The following is a 23,491-nucleotide window of genomic DNA, read 5'->3' on the forward strand; positions in this document are numbered from 1 at the left end:
TTCAAATACAATTTTAACAAAGGAAATACACATACTTGTACAGTCTTATTGAAAAATAAACAGAGTCATTTTTTTATACAACTATCTAAATTAATAAATAATATAGTCTAGTGTAGACGTGGCTGTCCCCAATTGGAGGATACCAAATTGTGTGATTCTTGAAATTCCAAGTCTGGCTTATAGGTATACAACTTTTTTTTTTACATGGCTGTATGTGTGTGTGATGATGTTTATAAACATTAAGGGTTTTGTGTGATTTAGCATGTCTTTCTTTATCAACCAGTCAAAAATCAATCAGCCAGTGGCTCATGGTGGATTCACATTAAAGGGCCTGACTTTCTAGGCCAATCTGTCTGGCTCCCTGCATGTGTCTGAAAACATACTCACATGCTCACATTACCTCATGGTCACAGCACATAGTTGTCATCACTGTAAAACACACAACATGCACACAGACACACAACAACATCATTTTGAGATTATAGAAATATATAAAAAAAATTAAAGAACATTATTTCAGAGGTATACTTATATTTAGATGCCCGCCCTACATGTGTGTGTTTTTGAGTGTTTTGATTTTTACCTCATGCCAGGTACTGTAAAATTAGCTACAATTAATCCAAACACAAGGTCAGAAGAAGAAGAAGACTATTTTTATGGAATTATTGGACATACAATAGCTCCTTTTTTGACCATTTTGACATAGCAGCCTACTTCAACATTAACTGCATTCACTCACAGATACAAACAAAGCCCCATATTGGCAGGCAAGTTTGCGTATGTGGCTGCCTCGATTTCTATGAATGGCAGGCAATGTTTAGAGGCCATTACAGTTTGTACCCACCATGTGTTGCGTATGTCTGTGTACCGGTACATGCACATATGTGTGTGAACCAGACAAAGAGAGAAAGAAAAATGAGTTAACTACTGTCCTTATTTCTCCTCTGTTTTTAGTTTCTCCTGCCTTCATGTTCTCTCCTCCCCAGCTGCTTGCCCCTGCATGCCTGATATGGTTTCACATTGGATTTTGGTGTCTAATGTGTTTCCCTTCGTATGTGGAGGTCATTTTACAAACACGCCCATCTCTTAAAAAACAATCTTGCCATTTCAAATACTTTCACCCTTGGAGTCCCACGACCCCACCCTGGCGCTTTGCAGAGCATTCTGGGAGATGTAGTTTATCTTCAGACCCGACGAACGCTAAAGCGCCAGAAAAATCTACACACCAAGTCTTTGTTTGATACTGTCAGGTGTCATGGTATTATTGTGAAGACTTTAAAACCAAAATACTGTGGTATCTACAATACCGTTACACCTGTCTGATTTTGTTGGACTGCCAACATAGTGGTGAGAACTTCCCCCCTTCCCCCACAAGAGCAATAACGGTCCCTCCCAGTGTACCTCCATCAGAAAGGTTTCCAAGGGTGGCATCACTGAACACAACAAGGTTGAGCATGTCATTGTTTCCTAAATACTGAAACTTAAGGGTAACCTTTTCTGACTTGACTTCACAGATTACTTTGTTGACTTCATGAATAGATTGCACAAACTTCTTCATTATTGAATTCTCCACCATTGTCAATGTAGAGTTTTCGCGGAGGACCGTGGACACTTATCCATGTGGGCATGATGGCGTTGACTATTTCAGAGGATTTGTTTGTTTTCACAATGGCTCCTGCGCAAAAACGTGTGAAGTGGTTGATTATATGAAGATACCAAACACCTGGTTGCAACTCATGCAGGTCCACTGCGACGGTTTGTCTAGCTTTTTGTGTACTCCCAGCTGCACTAAGGCTTTGTTTTATGTGCACTTTGTGTTGTTTATTAAATACCTTTTACCCGCGAGCTGTCTACTGTCTCCGCATCTTAGGGTCATGACAACTACCGCTAACATGCGGCTAAAGTGTCAAAGTTCCAGTCTAATTAGTGTTCTTTTTCTGTAAGATTTGTTACTTGAACATTTGAATTTCCATCCATCCACTTTTGTTTACCGTATTTTTCGGACTATAAGTCGCTCCGGAGCATAAGTCGCACCAGCCGAAAATGCATAATAAAGAAGGAAAAAAACATATATAAGTCGCACTGGAGACTTTCCCCCAAAAAAGTCGCATTTTTGGGGGAAATTTATTTGCTAAAACCCAACACCAAGAATAGACATTTGAAAGGCAATTTAAAATAAATAAAGAATAGTGAACAACAGGCTGAATAAGTGTACGTTATATGAGGCATAAATAACCAACTGAGAACGTGCCTGGTATGTTAACGTAACATATTATGGTAAGAGTCATTCAAATAACTATAACATATAGAACATGCTATACGTTTACCAAACAATCTGTCACTCCTAATCGCTAAATCCCATGAAATCTTATACGTCTAGTCTCTTACGTGAATGAGCTAAATAATATTATTTGATATTTTACGGTAATGTGTTAATAATTTCACACATAAGTCGCTTCTGAGTATAAGTCGCACCCCCGGCCAAACTGAAAAAAACTGCGACTTATAGTCCGAAAAAAACGGTAAGTTAATTTCTATGAAACAGGTCTGGTGTATTTAAGTTGAAACGTTTGAAATATAAGTAATGGAAATTACATCTTACAAATGGCAGATCTTTTATTAGTATCGGCATGAACATTATTTAGGTATCCTTGGAAAATGTAATCTCCTGTAAAGGTTATGTGGTCCCAAAATGTTTTTTTAGCTTCTTCCTATTCTTAACATTGGATGTGGGTTAATTGAGTATGCACCTTGTAATCAGCTTCTAATATACCACAAATTTACTCCTTTTGTCTTTGCCTGTTTTAACAGCACTGTTTTGTATTTCTTTTTGATGAATGGTGGGTGTGCCATTGCTAGCTATTTCTTCCATACAGTATGAGGCATGTTTTGATGCTAATCACATCCACTTCCACATTCTTTGATCCGCTGAGCCAATATCCATCCATCTTATGACTCTTCCTCTGGGAAAGTGTTGTGTCTTGTGTATTTCTTTCAAGTCACTCCGTCTTTATAGGTAATATATTTGACCTTTGTATATTTGCTTGCCTAATTGCTAGTGGCTACAAGCCTTTTCACCATTAACTAGACCCAGATTTTTTTTTAGAAATTACGTTTATAACATCAGACAATGAAAAGCACCAAAATTACTCCAAAATCCACTGACAAGATGGAGCTAAAAGCAGTAAGCATCCATCCCCGTGTTTCTCAAAAGTTCCACAGAGCTGTTATTTTATACAGTGTGAGATCTTCAGCTTGTCTTTGGATACTCACAAGAAAATGATTTATTTTAAATTGTTAAATCAATGGTAGCCTTTTACAACCTGATGGATCAAGATTGTCAAAGTAATTATATTTTAAAGGTTCGAGGGCCATTTTCTCTACATTTTTCTTCTTTCAAGGTACACAAAGTTGCCTCATTATCCTGTTAATACAATGATGACGTCAAGTTTAGCTTGTGACTGAACAACATTTTATGATGGCAGTTCTACCACCTGAGGTTGCTGCTCACCTAAGATATTATGTGATAATGGAACCTAATTATAGTAGAATACTTCCAATTTGGTCAGACTTTTAACTTTTGGTGTTGTTACTGAATTTTCAGTGGTGATTGAGAGAGTTGCATTGCGGGGAGTGACACACAAGTTTGAAGACACAAGTGATTATATGTTTGAGGTGGGTAATAACTGAAACACAAGCTAATTTAAAAACATTTTTTAAACGTTCCATCTGTTTTTTGTTTTGAGCATTCATCTCCTCCACCTTTCCCTCTCATTCACAATTCACTTTTACTTCAGGCTAGCTGGTCAGATGGTCTTGTGTCATCAGTTGTCCGAAGTCAACAAGAGGTGACAGAGCTTCTTTCACAGGTGAGAACCATCACTCTCTATTTCCAAAATAATTAATATAAATATGTTGATGTTAGTTTTATTAAGCTACATAGTTGGTGATTAAGTGTTGCCATTATACTGGGCAGTAGTGTGTTTATATCATATTTTGGTAGTTTTACTCCATATTTTTTCATCTCTCAGTTGTCACAGGCATTTCCAAACGAACGAGTGGACAAGAACTTGACTCACACTGTTGAATCAGAGGCCAGGTCAGTGTCGTTAAGTCTTATTGCAGATGATTGATTATGTCTACATTCAAGTTTGAACTGTGGAACATACTTTGTTTATTCCAAATTATAATGTGAATATATATGCATTTATGGGTCAACAGGCAGGTAAAGTTTGTCCGATTGTAAAGATTGATACTATTTTGTAACATAAGACAATTAAACTGATGGACTGACTGAAACTTTTTCAATATTTCTTATATAGTACAGTCAGACTCCATTAGCCAGCCTGGACGACTGACATATATACACCACATATAACATATTTCTCATAGGTACAGTACAGTACTCAGGGTACAGTAAGGTTGAGCTGTTCAAGTTGTGGAAATCTATCTTGATGAGTTAACCTGAGGTAGATGACTGTGCTGTGCCGGTGACCCTGTAGTTGTCTTATGTCCAAAAATAACAGTAAACAATGACATTATATTAAGACAGCTACAGTATCCATCAGGTGTATTATCATTAGTTGCCTTGGAGTTAACCTTGTAGTAACTACTTGAATAAAAACTTTACAATATCTGGGCTATGCATGCCGATAAAGATAAGTACTTTTTACTGTCTGCGAAAATTACTTTGCCAAGGTAGCTGCTATTATTTAATCTGTATCTCAGGTCAACCTGCCCTTTCACCTTAATCACATGACAATAAGAAACGATAAGAAAAACAAGCAATGTGCTTCAACAATAGCTGTCATAGCTAGCTTGTTATGATGAGTGGTAAAAACATAATAAACAATTAAAAACAGTACCTGTAGCTTTGCTGTTTAATCATTCTGTCAATGCTGATAAAACAGATAAAGTACAAAGGTAATAGGTATAGCTATTTTTTTGCATAATACACAGGAACTCTACTGTTTATCACAAGCGATTTAACACAACCAACTATATAAAAAAAAAGTAGCTAATATTCACATGGAGTAGCAAAGGATTGAAGTCTGACCAAAAACATAAGTGTCATTATGATGAAATCAATAATTACGCTTACCACTTGCATTTGTACGCTTCCCTGGGTCTGCTTTATATTTTGTCCTCGTATTCTATCTAGAGAGGTCCCCTAGCTCACTTTGTTTCAAGGGCTGTGTGGTCCTAACTCTTGCCCCTCCACACTGACCTGACCTGAAGAAAAACTCGGACACCACTTGATTGACATAAATGTGCAAAACCAAGTGTTAAGGGTTATGAAAAAGGTGAAATGGGAGAATTCGGATAAATTTAATTTAGAGAGTATTGTACATTGTAGACAGATTACTTGTCATTCATAGAATTGCAGCATAGACTATGTTTAACATTCTGACTCTTAAAGGGGACCAATTATGCAAAACCAACTTTTCTTACCTATTTATTTGTGCTCTGCATAGGTCCCGAAAATTTGAAATCAACCTCTGAAGGCATCACTGAGATATTTATAAAACAATCTGCCTTCCTTCATACACCCTCCAAAAGAGCCGTTTGGAATTTGCCCCAATTGTGATTTTTCAAATTGGGGACATCAGCGGATATTTCCATACTGTATATGGTAGAGATGTACCCGAAAAGCTTTGTGCGAGTCCATCATTGTAGTCCGACATTGTAGTCAATAAGTTACCTCTTTTTCTTTATCCTCTTGTTGTGGGGCAGTCTGGCTTGTACATGCACATGCATCCTCCACTGTTACCATTTCTAATGCAAAGTAGCATAAAGTTCAAACTTATATCTGTCAGTAGACTTGATATGGAAGCGCTAAAAACTACAACATGGCTGGCGGGCAGAAGACGCAGTCGAAGTGAGGCAATGTAAATAAGACCTCCCACAAAACGGCTCATCCTATAGAGACGGTGAGAAAAAGGCTTGAAGATTGTCTGTAAAACATAATCTATGCCAAATTTTGACCAAAGAACTACTATTACATATTATGTAGACCACAGGGAAGTGTTTTAAATGTAGAAAAACAATCATAATGCGATCCATTGTGTAAGACTTTCAAAAACACAACATTATTAAAACCTAGACCAAAATGCGTATCATCTAATATGTCCGAATAAAACTGAACATACAGTATGGAAACAACAAGTTTTAACTTGTCAACGGTTGCGGTCCAATAAATGTACACAATGTACAGAATTATCGCAAACACAACAGTTCTTTTGAATGTGAAGTATTCCCACGTCATATACTGTATACAAGTGTGATGAGAAATTATATACCGTATTTTGCGGAGTATAAGTCGCTCCGGAGTATAAGTCGCACCGGCCGAAAATGCATAATAAAGAAGGGAAAAAACATATATAAGTCGCACTGGAGTATAAGTCGCATTTTTGGGGGAAATGTATTTGATAAAACCCAACACCAAGAATAGACATTTGAAAGGCAATTTAAAATAAATAAAGAATAGTGAACAAAAGGCTGAATAAGTGTACGTTATATGACGCATAAATAACCAACTGAGAACGTGCCTGGTATGTTAACGTAACATATTATGGTAAGAGTCATTCAAATAACTATAACATATAGAACATGCTATACGTTTACCAAACAATCTGTCACTCCTAATCGCTAAATCCCATGAAATCTTGTACGTCTAGTCTCTTACGTGAATGAGCTAAATAATATTATTTGATATTTTACGGTAATGTGTTAAAAATTTCACACATAAGTCGTTCCTGAGTATAAGTCGCACCCCCGGCCAAACTTTGAAAAAAACTGCGACTTATAGTCCGAAAAATACGGTACACTCCTGATGGGCATGAATGTAATATTTATCTTGGGCTTTTAATGATTAATGTGAACCATTTTTTCCATGGTGAAATTAATTTACTACATCTTTGTAAGATCTTCAAATATTTCTTTAAAACAACTTTATTATCTGAATCCAAAAGGAGTCCCAAATTTGTGGGCCTAATTCTAGATGGCTATTTGACCTCCCATTGTGTCAGAAACAGGAGAGTTGATTGAAATTAATGGTTTTCTTGGCTTTTAAGTATAGTCCACAAATGTACTATAGGATTGAGGTTGCGGCTTTGGGAAGGCCATTCCAGAAGCTTAGTGTCAGCATGCTTTCTCACTTCCAAAACCATTTCTAATGTGTGTATGTGATTAGTGTCTTGTTGGGTGTAACTGTATCCTAGTTTGAGCTGTGCAGCTGTTTGTATGAATACTGTCCATACGCATAATGTGCACATATGTACAATTGCTTCAACTGATGTTCAGGACTCTGCAGTTGTTGAGAAATATTTCCAAAGCCTTTCCCAACTTCTGTGACTCTATAATTAACATTCTTAGATTTTTTTGTCAGTTCCTTGGACTTTCTCATTGGTCTAAAAGTATTGGTCACTCTGTGAGTACTGTCAAACAAAACGTGTGAATTTTAGCAAAGGGAAACAATCTACTGCAGAAAATTGTGACCAATGATGAAAAATTAAGAGCATTTTAGGTGAACGTATATAGGTGATATCTTTTGGTGTCTTTGTTTAATCTGGACCCTGTGGGTATTAAAGAAAATACAAAAACTAAATGCAAACTTGGGCACCACCTTCTTGTTTTTACAAAATCATTGAAAATGTTAAGGGGCCAAAACGATTATGACATTCATGCCCTTGATGAGTGTATGTAAAGCTCTGACCACAACTGTACATTAGACATCTAACTTGTAAGCAGATGTTTTCTGTCTTTAGCCTTTACACAGCAGACAATAACAATGTTGTTTTTTGCAAAGTTCCATTTTAAGACACGTTTTCAAATGTTTGCACTTCCAAGTACAAAAATGTCCTTGTGGCGTTTTTTCTTGCACTGTTTTTCTTTTTTATTCGAAACAGTGCCATGTAAACTTACGTATGGGCACAAACATTCAGTCACGTTATAGCAATTCATTTGTTGTTTCCATCTCTGTGTGTCTGTCCTTCCACTGTTTCGTCTGTCCACCTGCACTCAGATGTCTGACAGCGTTGCCCTGCCATGTCCTCCAGCACCACAGTGTCCAGCTCTTCTTCACCTCCACCAGGCCTCTGTCACCCAACTATCTGTTCTCCTTCCCTTCTTCGCTCCCCAACATACCTTCCTCCCCTTCCACGGCTTCTGTAGACGCTACCTGCCCGTTCACATCCAGCCATAGTGAGTTAAAAATGTTGTTCTTAATCTGGTAACATAACATTTTACAGAATCAGTATTACAGTTATGTACACCGCAAGTCTTGCAGAGGGGTTTAAAAACAGGTGATATCTGTTCTTAGATGTAGAGAAACGGAGTCCAGATGTAAGACTCCATGTCTGTTTTGGAGAGAGAGCAGAGTGTATGAAGCAAAGTGTGTGGTAAGTGTGAGTGTTGCTCTTAGTTAACGGCGACAGTGATGGTTGTGGTACTGCAGGGAGCATTTTCAGTTTGTGTTTCGAATGTGTTGGAGGCTGAGGGCAGCATCTATTTTAGTCTAGTGTGGGAATTCATTGTGGTATGTTTGTGTTGGGAAGCCTGCAGTGAGTTCATGTGTGTGTGTAACTGTGTGTATGTATTTGATTCTGCTCTTCTTAGACTGTGACTTCATTATTCAGTATTTTTAAGTACAGTGTGTGCATTGGTGTGTGTGTGTGCGCGTGTGTGCTTGCACGCGCGTCTGTGAGTGTCAGACCCGTAAGGATATAGGTCAGTGTCCTATTTGTTGTTATCACCAGACCTGCACCATATTAACAAATATCAAAATTTTCAACTGATGTTCATGGCTCTGAATATTTTCACTCTCGTACATATATTGTCAGTACCCATTGACTTTGCTAGGTCATAGTTATACCATGTTAAAGGAACTCTTGAAAATGCTTTACAAAACAAAGTATTTTCCGGACTATAGAGCACACCGATATATAAGGCGCACCCACTAAATCTTAGAATCATTTTTCCATTAGCCGCTGAAATGTACGTGGCAAAATGGGTTATTTTCACATAAAGATTTTTTAAATGTTTATTTACATAACTTAATTGTTTCCAAACGGTGTCTGTAACACAGCAGTAAGATAGATAAAACAAAACAGAAGTCATCGTCATGGACCCAATAGCTGCGGAAGCTAGCTTTCCAATCAGCTAAACAGACTCAATATCTCCACGGTGACGTCTTGGAGAATTTACTGAGAAATTAGTCAAAGTGAAACAATACAAAAAGAATGCCTTTGTAAGTTAATAATACTAACACAGACACTCCTAAATGTGTTAGTATATTAGCGAATGCTAATGACGCCTGCCTGGTTACATTAAGATAGCACGTACACAAACGCATGAAAACACTACAGACATTACACATGGGACGGTTTAGTAGGTATAACTAGTTTTAGTTGTATAGTAAAACTTACAAACGTTGCTTGGAACGATAACTGAAGAATACATACAAGTAAAACGCTATGGACGGCTAGAAGACAGAACGGCAATTGCACTTTTGGTTGAAAGCAGTAGTCTAAACAGAAGGGCACTGCAGCATCTGCAGTGAGCAAACTCGTCCGAAGGATGGCGCCATAGCAATAAAGCACCATTTAAGTGTCTTTGCTTGTTTTATTTTTTTGGAAAATGGTTTGTATTATGGTCGTCAACGAAGAAAAATCCAGAAATTAGCTGCATCGTTTTATAAGATGCAGGGTTCAAAAGGTAGGAAAAAAGTAGCGGATAATAGTCCAGAATTTACGGTAGTTTAGTTGCATAATCTCATTATCTAGGCAATGTCCACACGAACACGCATAGTTTGAAAAATGCATCTCCGGGGTTATAACGATCTCCATCTACTCAAGTGTAGTTTCAAAACTTTGTCTATGTCTACACACAAACGAATACACCAGCTGTCGTGCACATTTTGTCCAATCAGAAGCCAACAGTAGCCACAACTGACTTGGTGGCATTACACTTCAGTTATTATAATGTTTATTTTTATATACCAGACATACAATGACATGTGCATTATCTTTAAAACCAGCTCAGACTAACACAGAGCTCTGGGAACATTATGAATCTTTTTTCTTTTTTTTAGTGTTTAAAGGGTGCATATGTGCCTGTGCTGCTGAAACTTAACACTTGTGGAATTGGAACATGTTTATCAGGAACATGGTGATATATTACATGTGCAGTGAAGTGTACATTACTTACTAAATCAGCGCACACTAACAAGGAGCCCAGGAAACCTCTTTTAAGTGTCTAAAGCGCACGGACGTGCATGTGCCACTACAAAACTCTTGCGGAGTTAAAATGCATTTAGTCATCAATATAGTCATATGTTACATGTGCAATGAAGTGTACATTGTCTTCAACACCACTAACAAGTAGTTAGGGTACATCTTGTTTATTTTTAGTCGCTTGGGCACCTTATACACGCGTGCACGGTCCATCGATACAAATAGAACCAATGCACGTAAGTTAACTTCATGATCTGTCGTTAAATAAGGATTTAAAACATGAAATAATGTTGCACCTTGCTTATGACACAAAGCAAAAAGTCTTGCTTGTCTAATTTGTTTCATCAGCTGCAATTTGTATCAAAAACAGCTGACAGAGATAAGTATGCGTTTATTAAGTATCCATGTTCATGTGGACATGGCCCTAGTCTCTATCACATGTGCTGTTTGTCGTTTGGCTAATATCCCAAAAACCTAGTTTCAATAATCTACTCTGTGTTTATTTTTGGCAGAAAAAAATTATTTGTGAGTATTATTTCTTTGTTGATCCCAGTAATCTCATTATCTTGATTAGCAGATACTGTATGCGATAGCGTTTAGCTGTGTCGTTCATAAGTATGTACTTGTTCATAATATGCAAGTTCTGCGGTATAGTTGTGGCTAACATATTCAGACACTTTCCAATGAAAGTTTACTGTCAAAAATGTTATTGTTGTTTAAATGAGTGACTAAAATTAAACATGTTCTTTGTGTTTTATTTAAACAGTCTTGTCTAAACAGCCCTCTTGGGGGGAACAAAATGGGATTGGATGGAACAAAGAAGCGGTTTCTCCTCATAGTAGCTAAATTGGCTATATCTGTCTTATCTAATATCATTAGGGCTGCAACTAACAACTAATTTGATAATCGATTAATCTGTTGATTATTACTTCGATTAATTGATTAATAATCGGATAAAAGAGACAAACTACATTTCTATCCTTTCCAGTATTTTATTGAAAAAAACCCAGCATACTGGCACCATACTTATTTTGATTATTGTTTCTCAGCTGTTTGTAAATGTTGCAGTTTATAAATAAAGGTTTATAAAAATGAATAGAAAAGTAGCCTCTGCGCATGCGCATAGCATAGATCCAACGAATCGATGACTAAATTAATCGCCAACTATTTTTATAATCGATTTTAATCGATTTAATCGATTAGTTGTTGCAGCCCTAAATATCATCTTTTAAATTATGTTATTTGGCTATGTCTTTAGTCAGTTACACATTTTAGAGAGCGAAAAACTACCCCTGCTTTGCATAACACAAATATCCACTGCAGAGGACCCTGGCCCTCAGGAGGATATTGATAATCCCCCAAAATATAAATAAGAAGAATCATGTTAATCTAATTTATGCAGGAACATTCATTGCTATTTTGATGTATACGATTTACTCTGCAGTGTTACTGACATTTTCTTTCAATCTCTCACCCAGCTGGCCTAGCTAGTTGCGCCATGCAGTACAGAGGAGCCAACAGGTAAGATTTTATCATCAAACATCACTGATGTGTGCAAAAATATTTCTGTCCCCCTCCCACCGACATTGCAGTGTCTGTTCTTTTAGGGCGGTGTACAGAGTGGCCAGTGTACAGCCCGTTGTCAGCACCCACAATTCTGCCATGGCCCGTTCTTCCACTCACGTCGCTGCCCTCCCTTTGTCCCATCCTCCTACACAACACTCCCCTCAGCTGTCCTCCCTTCCTCCCCATATGCCAGAACTGCCCACGCAGGGCTTCCTTGTTGGCAGAGTTGATGCTTCCTCCCAACCACATCCCCAAAGCAAACCCTGTCATTCACTTCAGTCGCACACCTATTCAGACTCGCAGCAGTCCTCATTACATCAGCTGCACCTGCAAACCAGTCCACATCCCAGTACACAGCCTCAACACTCCCCTCATTCCCAGTCCCTCTTATATTGCCATTCCCGGCCACGTCCCCAGTCCCATACACAGTCTCTATCCCAGTCCCAGGTTAATACTCCAGAGCAGAATGGCATTTTAGACTGGCTGCGCAAGCTTCGCCTACATAAATATTATCCAGTATTCAAACAGCTGACAATGGAAGAGGTGGGTTTAAACTCAGACATAATTTAATCATTTATAATGTAAGTAAACATGTTAACAGAGGTTTCTACTCTGCAGTTTTTAGCACTCACTGAGGAGGACCTGAACAAGTACGACTTAACCCAGGGAGCAAAGAAGAAACTCAAGACTCAACTGGAGTTGCAGAAGTTTGCAGAGTGAGTTGTTAAATAATCCAATTTCTTTTGAGACTTTTAGTTTTTACGTCCCACTGTAAGCAACTTTGATTTGTCAACTTCTTATTGCCTCTTCTGAATTAAATTATTAAACAAATTATTTTCAGTAATCGCACAAAAAGAAGACCTTTGTCTGAAGAGAGCAGTTCATAATAGTTAAAAGCTGTTTCTCAAATAATCCATTAATTTGTTTAAAAAGTGATGTGGGAATTGGATCTAACAGGCAGGCTGGGTTTACTTGGGAGAAAACTCGACCAAGTGTCCTTGCATCAACCAGGACAAAAGTCTCCAGTGTTTCCTCAGGCAAGGACAGCAGATCTGGTGTTCAGATAAAACTTGTGTTTGGAGACAGGGGCCGTATTTATCAAGCGTCTTAGAGTGCCATTTTGCACGTAAGTCCTGAGAATTTGCGTAATTTTGTCCTACTCTCAAACTTAAGAATAAAAGCTATTTATCAACTTTCTTAAGTCTAAGAATCACTCCTACTCTCCACGATATTTAAGAGACCTTCAGAGGTGTCCTAAGTGGTTAGGAGTTGCCAGCGGGGGATGGCACTGAGGCGAGAGAGACGTGCGCGAACGTTCAGGGAGCTGAAGGATGTCCTGGCTTTGTTTGATGACGAGCAGCTGATCAAACGGTATCGTTGAGACAGAGCGGGTATTATTTTTGTCACAGATTTAATAATAAGGGGCGTCATCTCATCAGCAACATCACGCAGCAGAGCTTTCACAGCAGAACTAAAGGTCATCACAATGCTTCGATATCTCGCCACTAGGAAAATGAATTGGAAAGAAAAGGAAACATTTATTTTTGATTCATTGCCAATATTGTTTGTTTGTTTTGTATTATATTGTAGTTTATTGTCAAAATATACACTCCCATTGTCCACTTAAAAATTTCTAAGATATTTCTTTATTCTTAGACAAGGGATTCCCTTCCGTGATTGGTCATTTCTATGGACACAGAAATGACTTCACCTAAAATTCCGTTTACGGCACATAGTAATGTCGTAATTCAGCTCTGAGTGTGACACTTAAGATTCAGTCCTACACTTCGCTGAAAATGTGAGTAAGACGCTTGATAACTAACTTTTAAGTGCAGCTTTCAGCGAAGAATTTCTTTACTCATAAGTCAACTCTTAGCAGACTTCTTAGGAGTAATTCTAAGACGCTTGATAAATACGGCCCCAGATCTGATGTCTTTGATTTTTGGTTCTGAAGTGGTCTGCAAAGTCCTCGCAAAGGACGTCTGATGGTGTTTTAAAAGCTTTATTAAAATGTGTACTTGTTAAATTAGAAAAATGGGAGAAGAGGAAGCGGGGGCTGCTTTTATGGTCTGTGATGAGTTGTGAGTAATGATGAATTCTGGCATGTTTGACTGTGTTATTGTAGGTCTTGAGTTGTTGACGCAAAATCTGATCATGTTTTTTTTTTTTTTTTTGGATTTCCTCTATCTTCTCTCTGCACTCCTGCAATTTATTTTCAACTGACGTAATTCCTCGCTGTTTCTCCACAGAGGTGTAGGGTTTGTTTTCATTGTTTTAGTAAAAGTGGAGCTACTGAGAGTTGATTTTAGTTTACTGTTAAAAGGATCAACAATGACTCCGCATGATGCAGGTAAAATTTTAGCAGGATTGTTCTGTAAAATGTCACTAAAATTTGCAGCCACTTCAGAAGTTAGGTAGCGTTAGCTCACTGTTCTCACCGGGGGCTCCTGCTGGTTAAGACTGGTGATATTACAAAACACACAATAGTGGTCAGACACAGCCAGGTCAACAACAGAGGACACACCAGTGGACAGGCCATGGCTAATGGCCAGTTCCAGGGTGTGTCCCCTGTTGTGAGTTGGCTGTCTGATGTGCTGCTTGAAATCTATTTAATTGTGAACGTTTAAAAACTCTCTGGATAGTAAATCTGAAGAGTTATCAATCAAAATGTAAATCAAAATCACCAGTTATTAAAATTATGTTATGTATGTATAAATGATAAAAGAAAATCCTACATCTCTTTTATCAGTGATTTTTTATCAGAAAATTCCCTGATAAAAGAGCATGAGTCTACAAAGAGGGGGGTCTATAAAGAGTTACACACTGATTTAGAGGGCTGCTAAAAACAAAGATGCTCAAATAATGTGCAACTGTTGTTAAAAGACACTACATTTGAGGTCGGTGGGTTATTTAAAATTAATGCAGTCCCCCCTCCACTTCTGCCCCCTCTTGTAGAAAATAAAAAGTTCAAAATTGGTGGGGAAGCTTAATGTCTAAAATCATAGCATTCATTAAACAAGTTTTGTTTAAAAGGCAGCGAATATTCAAGAGTGCCATGTTGATGGTGACAGGTAAAGAAGTGGATTGTTGGTGTTTGGGGAGATTTCTGAGGTTGTTTAAGTTGACAGAATGTACTGTATATGGAGATGTCTGGTGTCGGAGGTGGAAATGAGTGTGTGGGATCCAGGACCTGGGGGATGTCAATCAGTGACGGACAGTTGAGCTGGTGCAGGTGTGGGGAGTTTTGGAATTTTGCCTATTGTTTACAATCTTTATGAGAGACAAGAAGACAGATGCATTTTTTTGGTAATGCATTCTAACTCGTAAATAAACGTAAATAAAAGTCAGCTTACAATGGAGCCAATGAGTGGTCCTCTATTCCGCTCATAAAACTAAATAAATGACCATCCAAAAAGCGTTAACAATGCTCCATTTACATTTCGTGACCTGAATAATAACCAAGTATTTGCGATACTGGTATTATAAGCGCTAACGCAGATAAACTATTTTTAGCGACACATTGTCACAGAGAGCTAACAAGTTTGTTGCTGCTGTGATGACATCGACCGATGAGCTGCTTTCTCACCTCAAAGGTCGTGAAAGTTTATTCTGGATAATAAATAATGCCTCTTACCTTGATAGTAGAAGGATGAGAACATAATCTGACAAGTTGGTCAATTTTGGCATCCAATTTATACACGGAAATGGTAAGAAAGATGCAAGAAGACGCTTTGTTCCAACCCCCTTTTTTCTTCGCGAGTCATTCTTTATCTGAAAGAGAATATATGAACATCCTATCAGTCGGCATCCTAATGACAGCAGACATTGTACAGTAATTGATGTTTTATTATGTTTTTTGGCTGTCATGAAGTCTGCAGTGAATAATAGTCAGTGATGTCGTCGAAGGAAAAAGCGAACATCGTGATGCGTTTTTAAAAGTAATGTGCCGCGTATGCTTAAAATGATCAAAATACGTACATATTAAATGTTATTACGAATGTGCCTGTTACATTACATATATACTTATAGCATGTATATACAGCCTTAAAGGCCTACTGAAATGCGATTTTCTTATTTAAACGGGCATAGCAGGTCTATTCTATGTGTCATACTTGATCATTTCGCGATATTGCCATATTTTTGCTGAAAGGATTTAGTAGAGAACATCGACGATAAAGTTTGCAACTTTTGGTCGCTGATAAAAAAGCCTTGCCTGTACCGGAAGTAGCAGACGAGTAGCGTGACGTCACAGGTTGTGGAGCTCCTCACATCTGCACATTGTTTACAATCATGGCTACCAGCAGCGAGAGCGATTCGGACCGAGAAAGCGACGATTTCCCCATTAATTTGAGCGAAGATGAAAGAATCGTGGATGAGGAAAGTGAGAGTGAAGGACTAGAGGGCAGTGGGAGCGATTCAGATAGGGAAGATGCTGTGAGAGGCGGGTGGGACCTGATATTCAGCTGGGAATGACTAAAACAGTAAATAAACACAAGACATATATATACTCTATCAGCCACAACACAACCAGGCTTGTATTTAATATGCCACAAATTAATCCCGCATAACAAACACCTCCCCCCTCCCGTCCATATAACCCGCCAATACAACTCAAACACCTGCACAACACACTCAATTCCTCAGCCCAAAGTACCGTTCACCTCCCCAAAGTTCATACAGCACATATATTTCCCCAAAGTCCCCAAAGTTACATACGTGACATGCACATAGCGGCACGCACGTACGGGCAAGCGATCAAATGTTTGGAAGCCGCAGCTGCATGCGTACTCACGGTACCGCGTCTACGCATCCAACTCAAAGTCCTCCTGGTAAGAGTCTCTGTTGTCCCAGTTCTCCACAGGCCAATGGTAAAGCTTGACTGTCATCTTTCGGGAATGTAAACAATGAAACACCGGCTGTGTTATCCGGCACAACACCTGCCGCAATACACCGCTTCCCACCTACAGCTTTCTTCTTTGCTGTCTCCATTGTTCATTGAACAAATTGCAAAAGATTCACCAACACAGATGTCCAGAATACTGTGGAATTTTGCGATGAAAACCGACGACTTAATAGCTGGCCACCATGATGTCCCAAAATGTCCTCTACAATCCGTGACGTCACGCGCTGACGTCATCATACCGAGACGTTTTCAGCAGGATATTTTGCGCGAAATTTAAAATTGCACTTTAGTAAGCTAACCCGGCCGTATTGGCATGTGTTGCAATGTTAAGATTTCATCATTGATATATAAACTATCAGACTGCGTGGTCTGTAGTAGTGGGTTTCAGTAGGTCTTTAATGAAGGTGTTTGTTTTTTTTAAGCGCTTTATAGGTAGAATAGAGCGACTCCCATAGACTCCATTGTAAGCTGACTTTAGATCACATTTATTTACTAGTTAGAAGTAAGTATGATTAGGAAATGGTTTAGGATGGAAGCATGTTTACATTTTATCAATGTTGTACCTTATTATCTTACATGTACTGTACTGGGGCCCTTGCTTATAAGCGATTACAGCTTCCTGGGAGTTTCCCTTCTACAAAGCACTAATAAATCATTTAAAATTACTAAGTGTATAAACTTTTATAATGTTTTGTAAATAAAGAGATAATTAAATTAAATTAGAATGCACGACAAAAAGAAAAACATATGTGTGCTAGTCTTACTTACATAAGGGTTGTAAATGACAGGCAAAATTCCAAAAAAGTACAGTTCCCCTTTAAGAAATGGTAATAAAATGATGATCAGGTAACTAATGCATGTGTGATCTAACTTACAGCACCTGCAGTGAGCGAACTCTCGTCTTAAAGATGGCGCTATAGCACAATTAATAACACACTTTTTCAACGTATTTGCTTGGTTTTTGTTAAACTATATGCATTATGGCCGTCAGCGAAGAACAATCCATAAATTAGCCAAACCGTTTTATAAGCTGCAGGGTTCAAAGCATAGGCTTATAGTCTGAAATTTACAGTAATAGGGTTTGCATGGTTAAAAATAGGCAAATGAACATATTTACAAATAGACAAGGAATAAATAAAGTAAATAACATGTGAACTTACACTATATACAAATAAAGGTGTCATAACACACAATAATAAATGAACCAGTGTTTTCTGTTAAATGGCATTGTATTATATTAACTTCCCCAGGATGAAACTATTGTACATTGCAACTGTGCACATATTCCTTTTGCATGTCACACATGATCACAGTTGATCAAAACAATTAAGACATTGGTTTATGTCTACAGAAAGTACTTTGAAGGCCCAGCAGCAGCTGTTACCTGTTGAACCTCCTACTTAGTGTGATGTGAACGTTCTGCATATGTATATCTACATATCTACACGATACTTTGCACTATTAACAATTGACCAACCTCTTTGCTGCTGTGAGCTCGACAGTCAACGCCCAGAAAAGCAGACCCTAGAGCGTAAATGCATCAATGGTTTACTAACAGCGAGTGGGCAGGACAGATAAGATTTTCTTGGAAGAGATAATCAGGGGAAAGAAATGCAAAAATAAGCACACAGGCAACAAGTTATATTTTTTCACTCAAGACAAGCACGTCAAACTCTGCACTTATCCTCTTTTGATCTTGGTTTCCATAGTCAGCATCTCCCATGTTTTATTTAGCAGGTAACTTTTATATAGTTTGTGCGTGCGTGTGTGTGCACGCAAGTGTGTGTGCATATGCATGCCTCAACAAGACAAACCAAATGGAAGGTTCCTGCCGTCTTTTCCTATACAGTGGTTTAGCAGACATCTATTGAAGGGGCTGTTTGCAACATTCACAGAGATGCCAGCTCCTCGTACGTAATGGCGTAATTACGTACGCACGGAACACATGCACGCGCATTAGCTTTAGGTGTTGTTATTTAATAATATCAATTTAGATAGCTAGCGTTAGCTGTCATTGAATGTATATGTGTACAGCTCCACTAATGGACATTGGAGTGTTACTTTCAAAGGCAAAATTAAAGTATTGCTAGAAACATAATTTTATATGGGACTTTATTGTCCCATATAAAAATAAAAAATAAAAAAAATATATATTTTTATTATTTATTATATGTATAGTACATGTTCCAAAAAGAAAAAGGCATAAAACACAGTATATTTAAATATACTAAATGTAAAAAAGGGAATATATATTCAAAATAATCTAGTTTGGTTACGCCATCATGAGCGCAACACAAGGTACAATTCTAAATAAGATGTCAAAAGCAAATTGAAATCAAATACACACAGCATAAAGATTGATCAATACCTATTTATGATGATTTATCAAAATATAAAAGAAATATACCTGAACAAAATGCTCATGATGGTTACACCAAAAAGTAATGCTATAAATCCAAGTTTTTGGGGCATTTTTATGCTATTTCCAAGCATCTCCTTTTTATTATCGTTGATTTTAAATGGTCAAACTAATGCATATTATATATGCATGCCCGAGTAAACAAAAAAAAAGTCATATTTATTTTGATTGTTACATTTTGAAGTACATTTGTGCAGGTGGGTGCGAATGTACCCATTACCAGAGGTGTACACATATTCTATCATAACAACAACATGACTGCAAATTGTTTGTTGCTTCTCTTGTACGCCGTAAACACCAATCATTTTATTCGGGCCGGTGAAAAATGTTATTACATAAACTTTGTAATTGTAAAAAATATAGACAATTGTCCAAACAAGTGTGCTCTGTTGAGCTCTGAGGACGCTGATTAGCTTACTTTGTGCACATTGTCTCCCTCTAGTGGTCATACTTGCGCTCCTGCAGTTGCCTCTAAAATGTGTCTTGTTAGAGAGCAGAATTACATAAGGTTACCGGTAGTTGACAACATCCTGCTGATTTAAATGGGACCTATAATGCAAAAACAACTTTCCTTACCTATTAGTACATGTTTTTGTGTATTTGGGATCAGCATAAGTACTGTGTGTTTGAAATCAAACCATGGAGGCATACTGGAGATATTTATAAAACAATGATTAATTGTTTATTGAGTATGTCATTGTCAGCGCCACATCATACATGTAGTACATAATATACATACATATCTCCAGTGAACAGTCTTGTGCTCAATAGCAATATTATTATTTTACAAAAAAGAAAATTAAATTGAATTAAGAAAATAAAATGAAATTAAACATATCTCAAAAGGGTAATGGGAAGAAGTATAAACTTTTTGAATCCCCCCTTTTTTACATAGTTACTTTAACTAATATCCAGTTTTCCTCCTTTACCATGAATTGATTTAAACAAGTTGGAAAACTTATTCGGGTGTTACCATTTAGTGGTCAATTGTACGGAATATGTACTGTACTGTGCAATCTACTAATAAAAGTTTCAATCAAGCAACCAATCAAAACTCTGAACCACATTGTATCACATTCATCTGGATCCACATAACTCAATTTGCCCAAAATAATGTGCTTACAATTCTCAATATATCATCATAATCTTGCCTTCCTTCATATTTCCCCCAAACGAGCCGTTTGGAATTTGCCGCATTTGTGACATTTTTACCCATTGGTGATGTCAGCGGATATCTCCATATATGGTAAAGTTTTACCTGAAGAGCTTTGCGCGAGTCCGCCATTGCAGTAAATAAGTTCCTTCTTTGTCTCTATCCTCTTGTTGTGGGGCAGACTGGCTCGTACATGCACATGCATCCTGTGCTGTTGGCATTTCTAATACAAAGTAGTGTATAGTTCTAACTTATATCTGTCATTATACTCACTATGAAAGTGCTAGAAACTACAACGTGGCTGGCAGAGTGGAGACAGTCAAAGTGGAGGCATGTAAATAAGACCGCCCACAAAACGACGCATCCTGAAGAGACATCCAGAAAGCTGCTTGAAGATGGTCTGTAAAACATCTATGCCGGTGTTTTTCAACCACTGTGCCGTGGCACACTAGTGTGCCGAGAAATATTGTCTGGTGTGCCGTGGGAAATTATGCAACTTCACCTAATCGGTCCAAAAAATATTTTTTGCAAATCAATAGTTATAATCTGCAAATAATGTGCCGTTGCTTAGTGTCTGTGTTGTGTAAAACTCAGCAGGGTAACCACGTAATACTCCATGTCAGTAGGTGGCAGCTGGTTGTTAATTGCTTTGCAAAAGTCGGAATGTGTCAGGTGAGACGAGGATGGTTTGTTGTGATCCCAATATGCAGACCACAGCGGGAGGCATATTGCTTAGACCAAAAATGAACGAAAGGGAAAGGAAAAGGCAATGGCTATGCACAACGAAAGTGTGGAAGTCGCTTCCTAGCAGCTCCACTGTAGACACGGCACAAGAGCCAAGCGTGCAGGTTTTAACAAGGTTTTAATGTACATATAGTTATCAGAAGTCTTTCTCCAGCAGAACGTGACCTTTGAGTCACGTCCGTATCATCCCTCTCTCTCTCTGCTCCCGGCTGCTCACTGTTCAAGACAACAGATGATTAGATTACCACGTGCCACCTGTGAAATTGAATCACCTGCCAGCTGTGTCTCGCCGTCAGCACATGCCCCAACCCTATCCGATGTTGCTACGCCCTCAACACCATCGACAGAGGCGGTGACCTTTGCTCCCGCAGGCGCGCTGATCACACTCTCCCTCCACAGAAAGTAAAACCGAACTGGCTACAAAGTAAACAGAAACAGAATGCTGGACGACAGCAAAAACTTACGGCGTCCACAAAGTACATCCATACATGACATGACAATCAACAATGTCCACACAAAGAAGGATAGCAACAACATAAATAGTCTTGCTTGCTAACACAAAGCAGGTGCGCGAAATAGCGCTCCAAAGAAGACATGAAACTGCTACAGGAAAACACCAACAAAACAGGAAGGGTCACCAAAATAACAGTGCAAGGCAAGAATTAAAGCACTACACACAGGAAAACACCAACAAACTCAAAATAAGGCATGACGACTTGGTGGAGTTTCATTTTTTAACGTTTTCTGCTGGTGGTGTACCTCTGGATTTTTTAATGAAAAAAAATGTGCCTTGCCTCAAAAGAGGTTGAAAAACACTGATCTATGCAACATTTTGACTAAGGAACCACCATGACATGTTATGTAGACTACAAGGAAGTGTTATAAATGTAGAAAATAAATCATAATACGACATCTTTAAAAGTTGACAACCATTCAGCCTTTAGTTGTTTTTCAAAGCGTCGAAGTTGTAAATGTTTTGTGTTCAGCAGGGAGATGAAGATGGAGAAACGGACTTGCAGCAGCATTGCAAGAGTGACGCCTTCCAGTCATATGGGAACCTCAATGCACGCCTCTTCTACTGCAGGTAACAAAGCCACTTTGTTCATGTGGACTGGATGTGAAAACATTTGTGACAAACAGCCACTCAAATATCAAGGCCTGGTGATATTCCCTCCCTGCTCCTGAGCAGCTGCAAACTTAGTGTACAGCAGAAGACACACTACTTTAGACAAGTGTGTACTGCAGACTGTGTGTATCAGGCTTAACCAAAAGTGTTGTTGTACTCAGTAGAGCTGCGGGTGGAGGTGGACACCGTGCTGCACCATCACCCCGTCCGCACAGATAGCAGCTCATCCTCAGGATATTCCAGCTCCTCTTGTTCTCCCCGAACACCCCTCTGCTGTGACTCCACTGTGGACAGGAGCAGAGATATGTACAGGCGTAAGTTTCTTCACTGGACCTTAGAACTGTTACAGAGCGAAATAATGAAGTACCGTATTTTTCGGACTATAAGTCGCAGTTTTTTTCATAGTTTGGCCGGGCTCCAGTGGGACTTATATATGTTTTTTTCTTTCTTTATTATGCATTTTCGGCAGGTGCGACTTATACTCCGGTGCGACTTATACTCCGAAAAATACGGTAGATAAAAGTCACATTTAGGGACATTTCTGTCACCTTTTCAAACTTCATTCCAAACTAGATGAGGCAATTCCTGAAGGAATTGCGTGTGAATGCACTGAAATCCTGGATTTATTTTAGAATTGTTGAAGTAGAGCACACACTTCCTAAACAGGTTGAATATTTTGAAGTTGGAACGGTTTGAATCAGATGAAAAATGTGGGAGTTGGTCCTATTCATTTCAATGGGAATTTCCAAAAAATGTGGGAATTTCGGGAAAAGCGTAAATTTCTTTGAAAATGGTAAAAAAAAACAAAAAAACTTGAATGGTCTGAATGAGTTGAAATGGTTGGTGTTAGAATTTTTCAAATCGGTCAAAAAATGTTGAATTCCTGGAATTTCGGGAAAACCGGGAATTTTTCCAGTTCAAAAAACAACTTTGTTTTTTGTTCTAATTAAGAGGAATGTTTTGACGGTGGAACGGTTGAAGTGGGTTGAAAAATTTGGGAAGAGTAATCGACAGGAAAAAGGGTGGAAATAGGGCTTTGGAAAACCAGGAATTCAGGAAAATCCTGGAATTTTTTTAACTTGGAAAAAAGGGTACCGTATTTTTCGGACTATAAGTCGCAGTTTTTTTCATAGTTTGGCCGGGGGTGCGACTTATACTCAGGAGCGACTTATGTGTGAAATTATTAACACATTACCGTAAAATATCAAATAATATTATTTTGCTCATTCACGTAAGAGACTAGACGTATAAGATTTCATGGGATTTAGCGATTAGGAGTGACAGATTGTTTGGTAAACGTATAGCATGTTCTATATGTTATAGTTATTTGAATGACTCTTACCATAAT

At 38.3% G+C, this 23,491-nt stretch overlaps 1 protein-coding gene across 3 annotated transcripts in view; it reads left to right on the forward strand.

The window, feature by feature from the left end:
- Nucleotides 1-23,491, forward strand: part of zcchc14 (zinc finger, CCHC domain containing 14) — a 65,160-nt gene that overhangs the window by 26,561 nt on the left and 15,108 nt on the right. The window contains exons 3-11 of one of the 3 annotated variants that reach the window (XM_061969889.1): nt 3,605-3,675; nt 3,798-3,869; nt 4,032-4,099; nt 8,024-8,202; nt 11,711-11,753; nt 11,840-12,341; nt 12,417-12,514; nt 22,004-22,101; nt 22,305-22,457. In XM_061969889.1, coding sequence (XP_061825873.1) covers nt 3,605-3,675; nt 3,798-3,869; nt 4,032-4,099; nt 8,024-8,202; nt 11,711-11,753; nt 11,840-12,341; nt 12,417-12,514; nt 22,004-22,101; nt 22,305-22,457 — 1,284 coding nt within the window. The remainder of the gene's footprint in view (nt 1-3,604; nt 3,676-3,797; nt 3,870-4,031; nt 4,100-8,023; nt 8,203-11,710; nt 11,754-11,839; nt 12,342-12,416; nt 12,515-22,003; nt 22,102-22,304; nt 22,458-23,491) is intronic. The other 2 variants (XM_061969890.1, XM_061969891.1) reach the window with 2 other exon arrangements.

The sequence above is a fragment of the Nerophis lumbriciformis genome, linkage group LG10, assembly GCF_033978685.3.
Source record: "Nerophis lumbriciformis linkage group LG10, RoL_Nlum_v2.1, whole genome shotgun sequence".
Lineage (NCBI taxonomy): Eukaryota > Metazoa > Chordata > Actinopteri > Syngnathiformes > Syngnathidae > Nerophis > Nerophis lumbriciformis.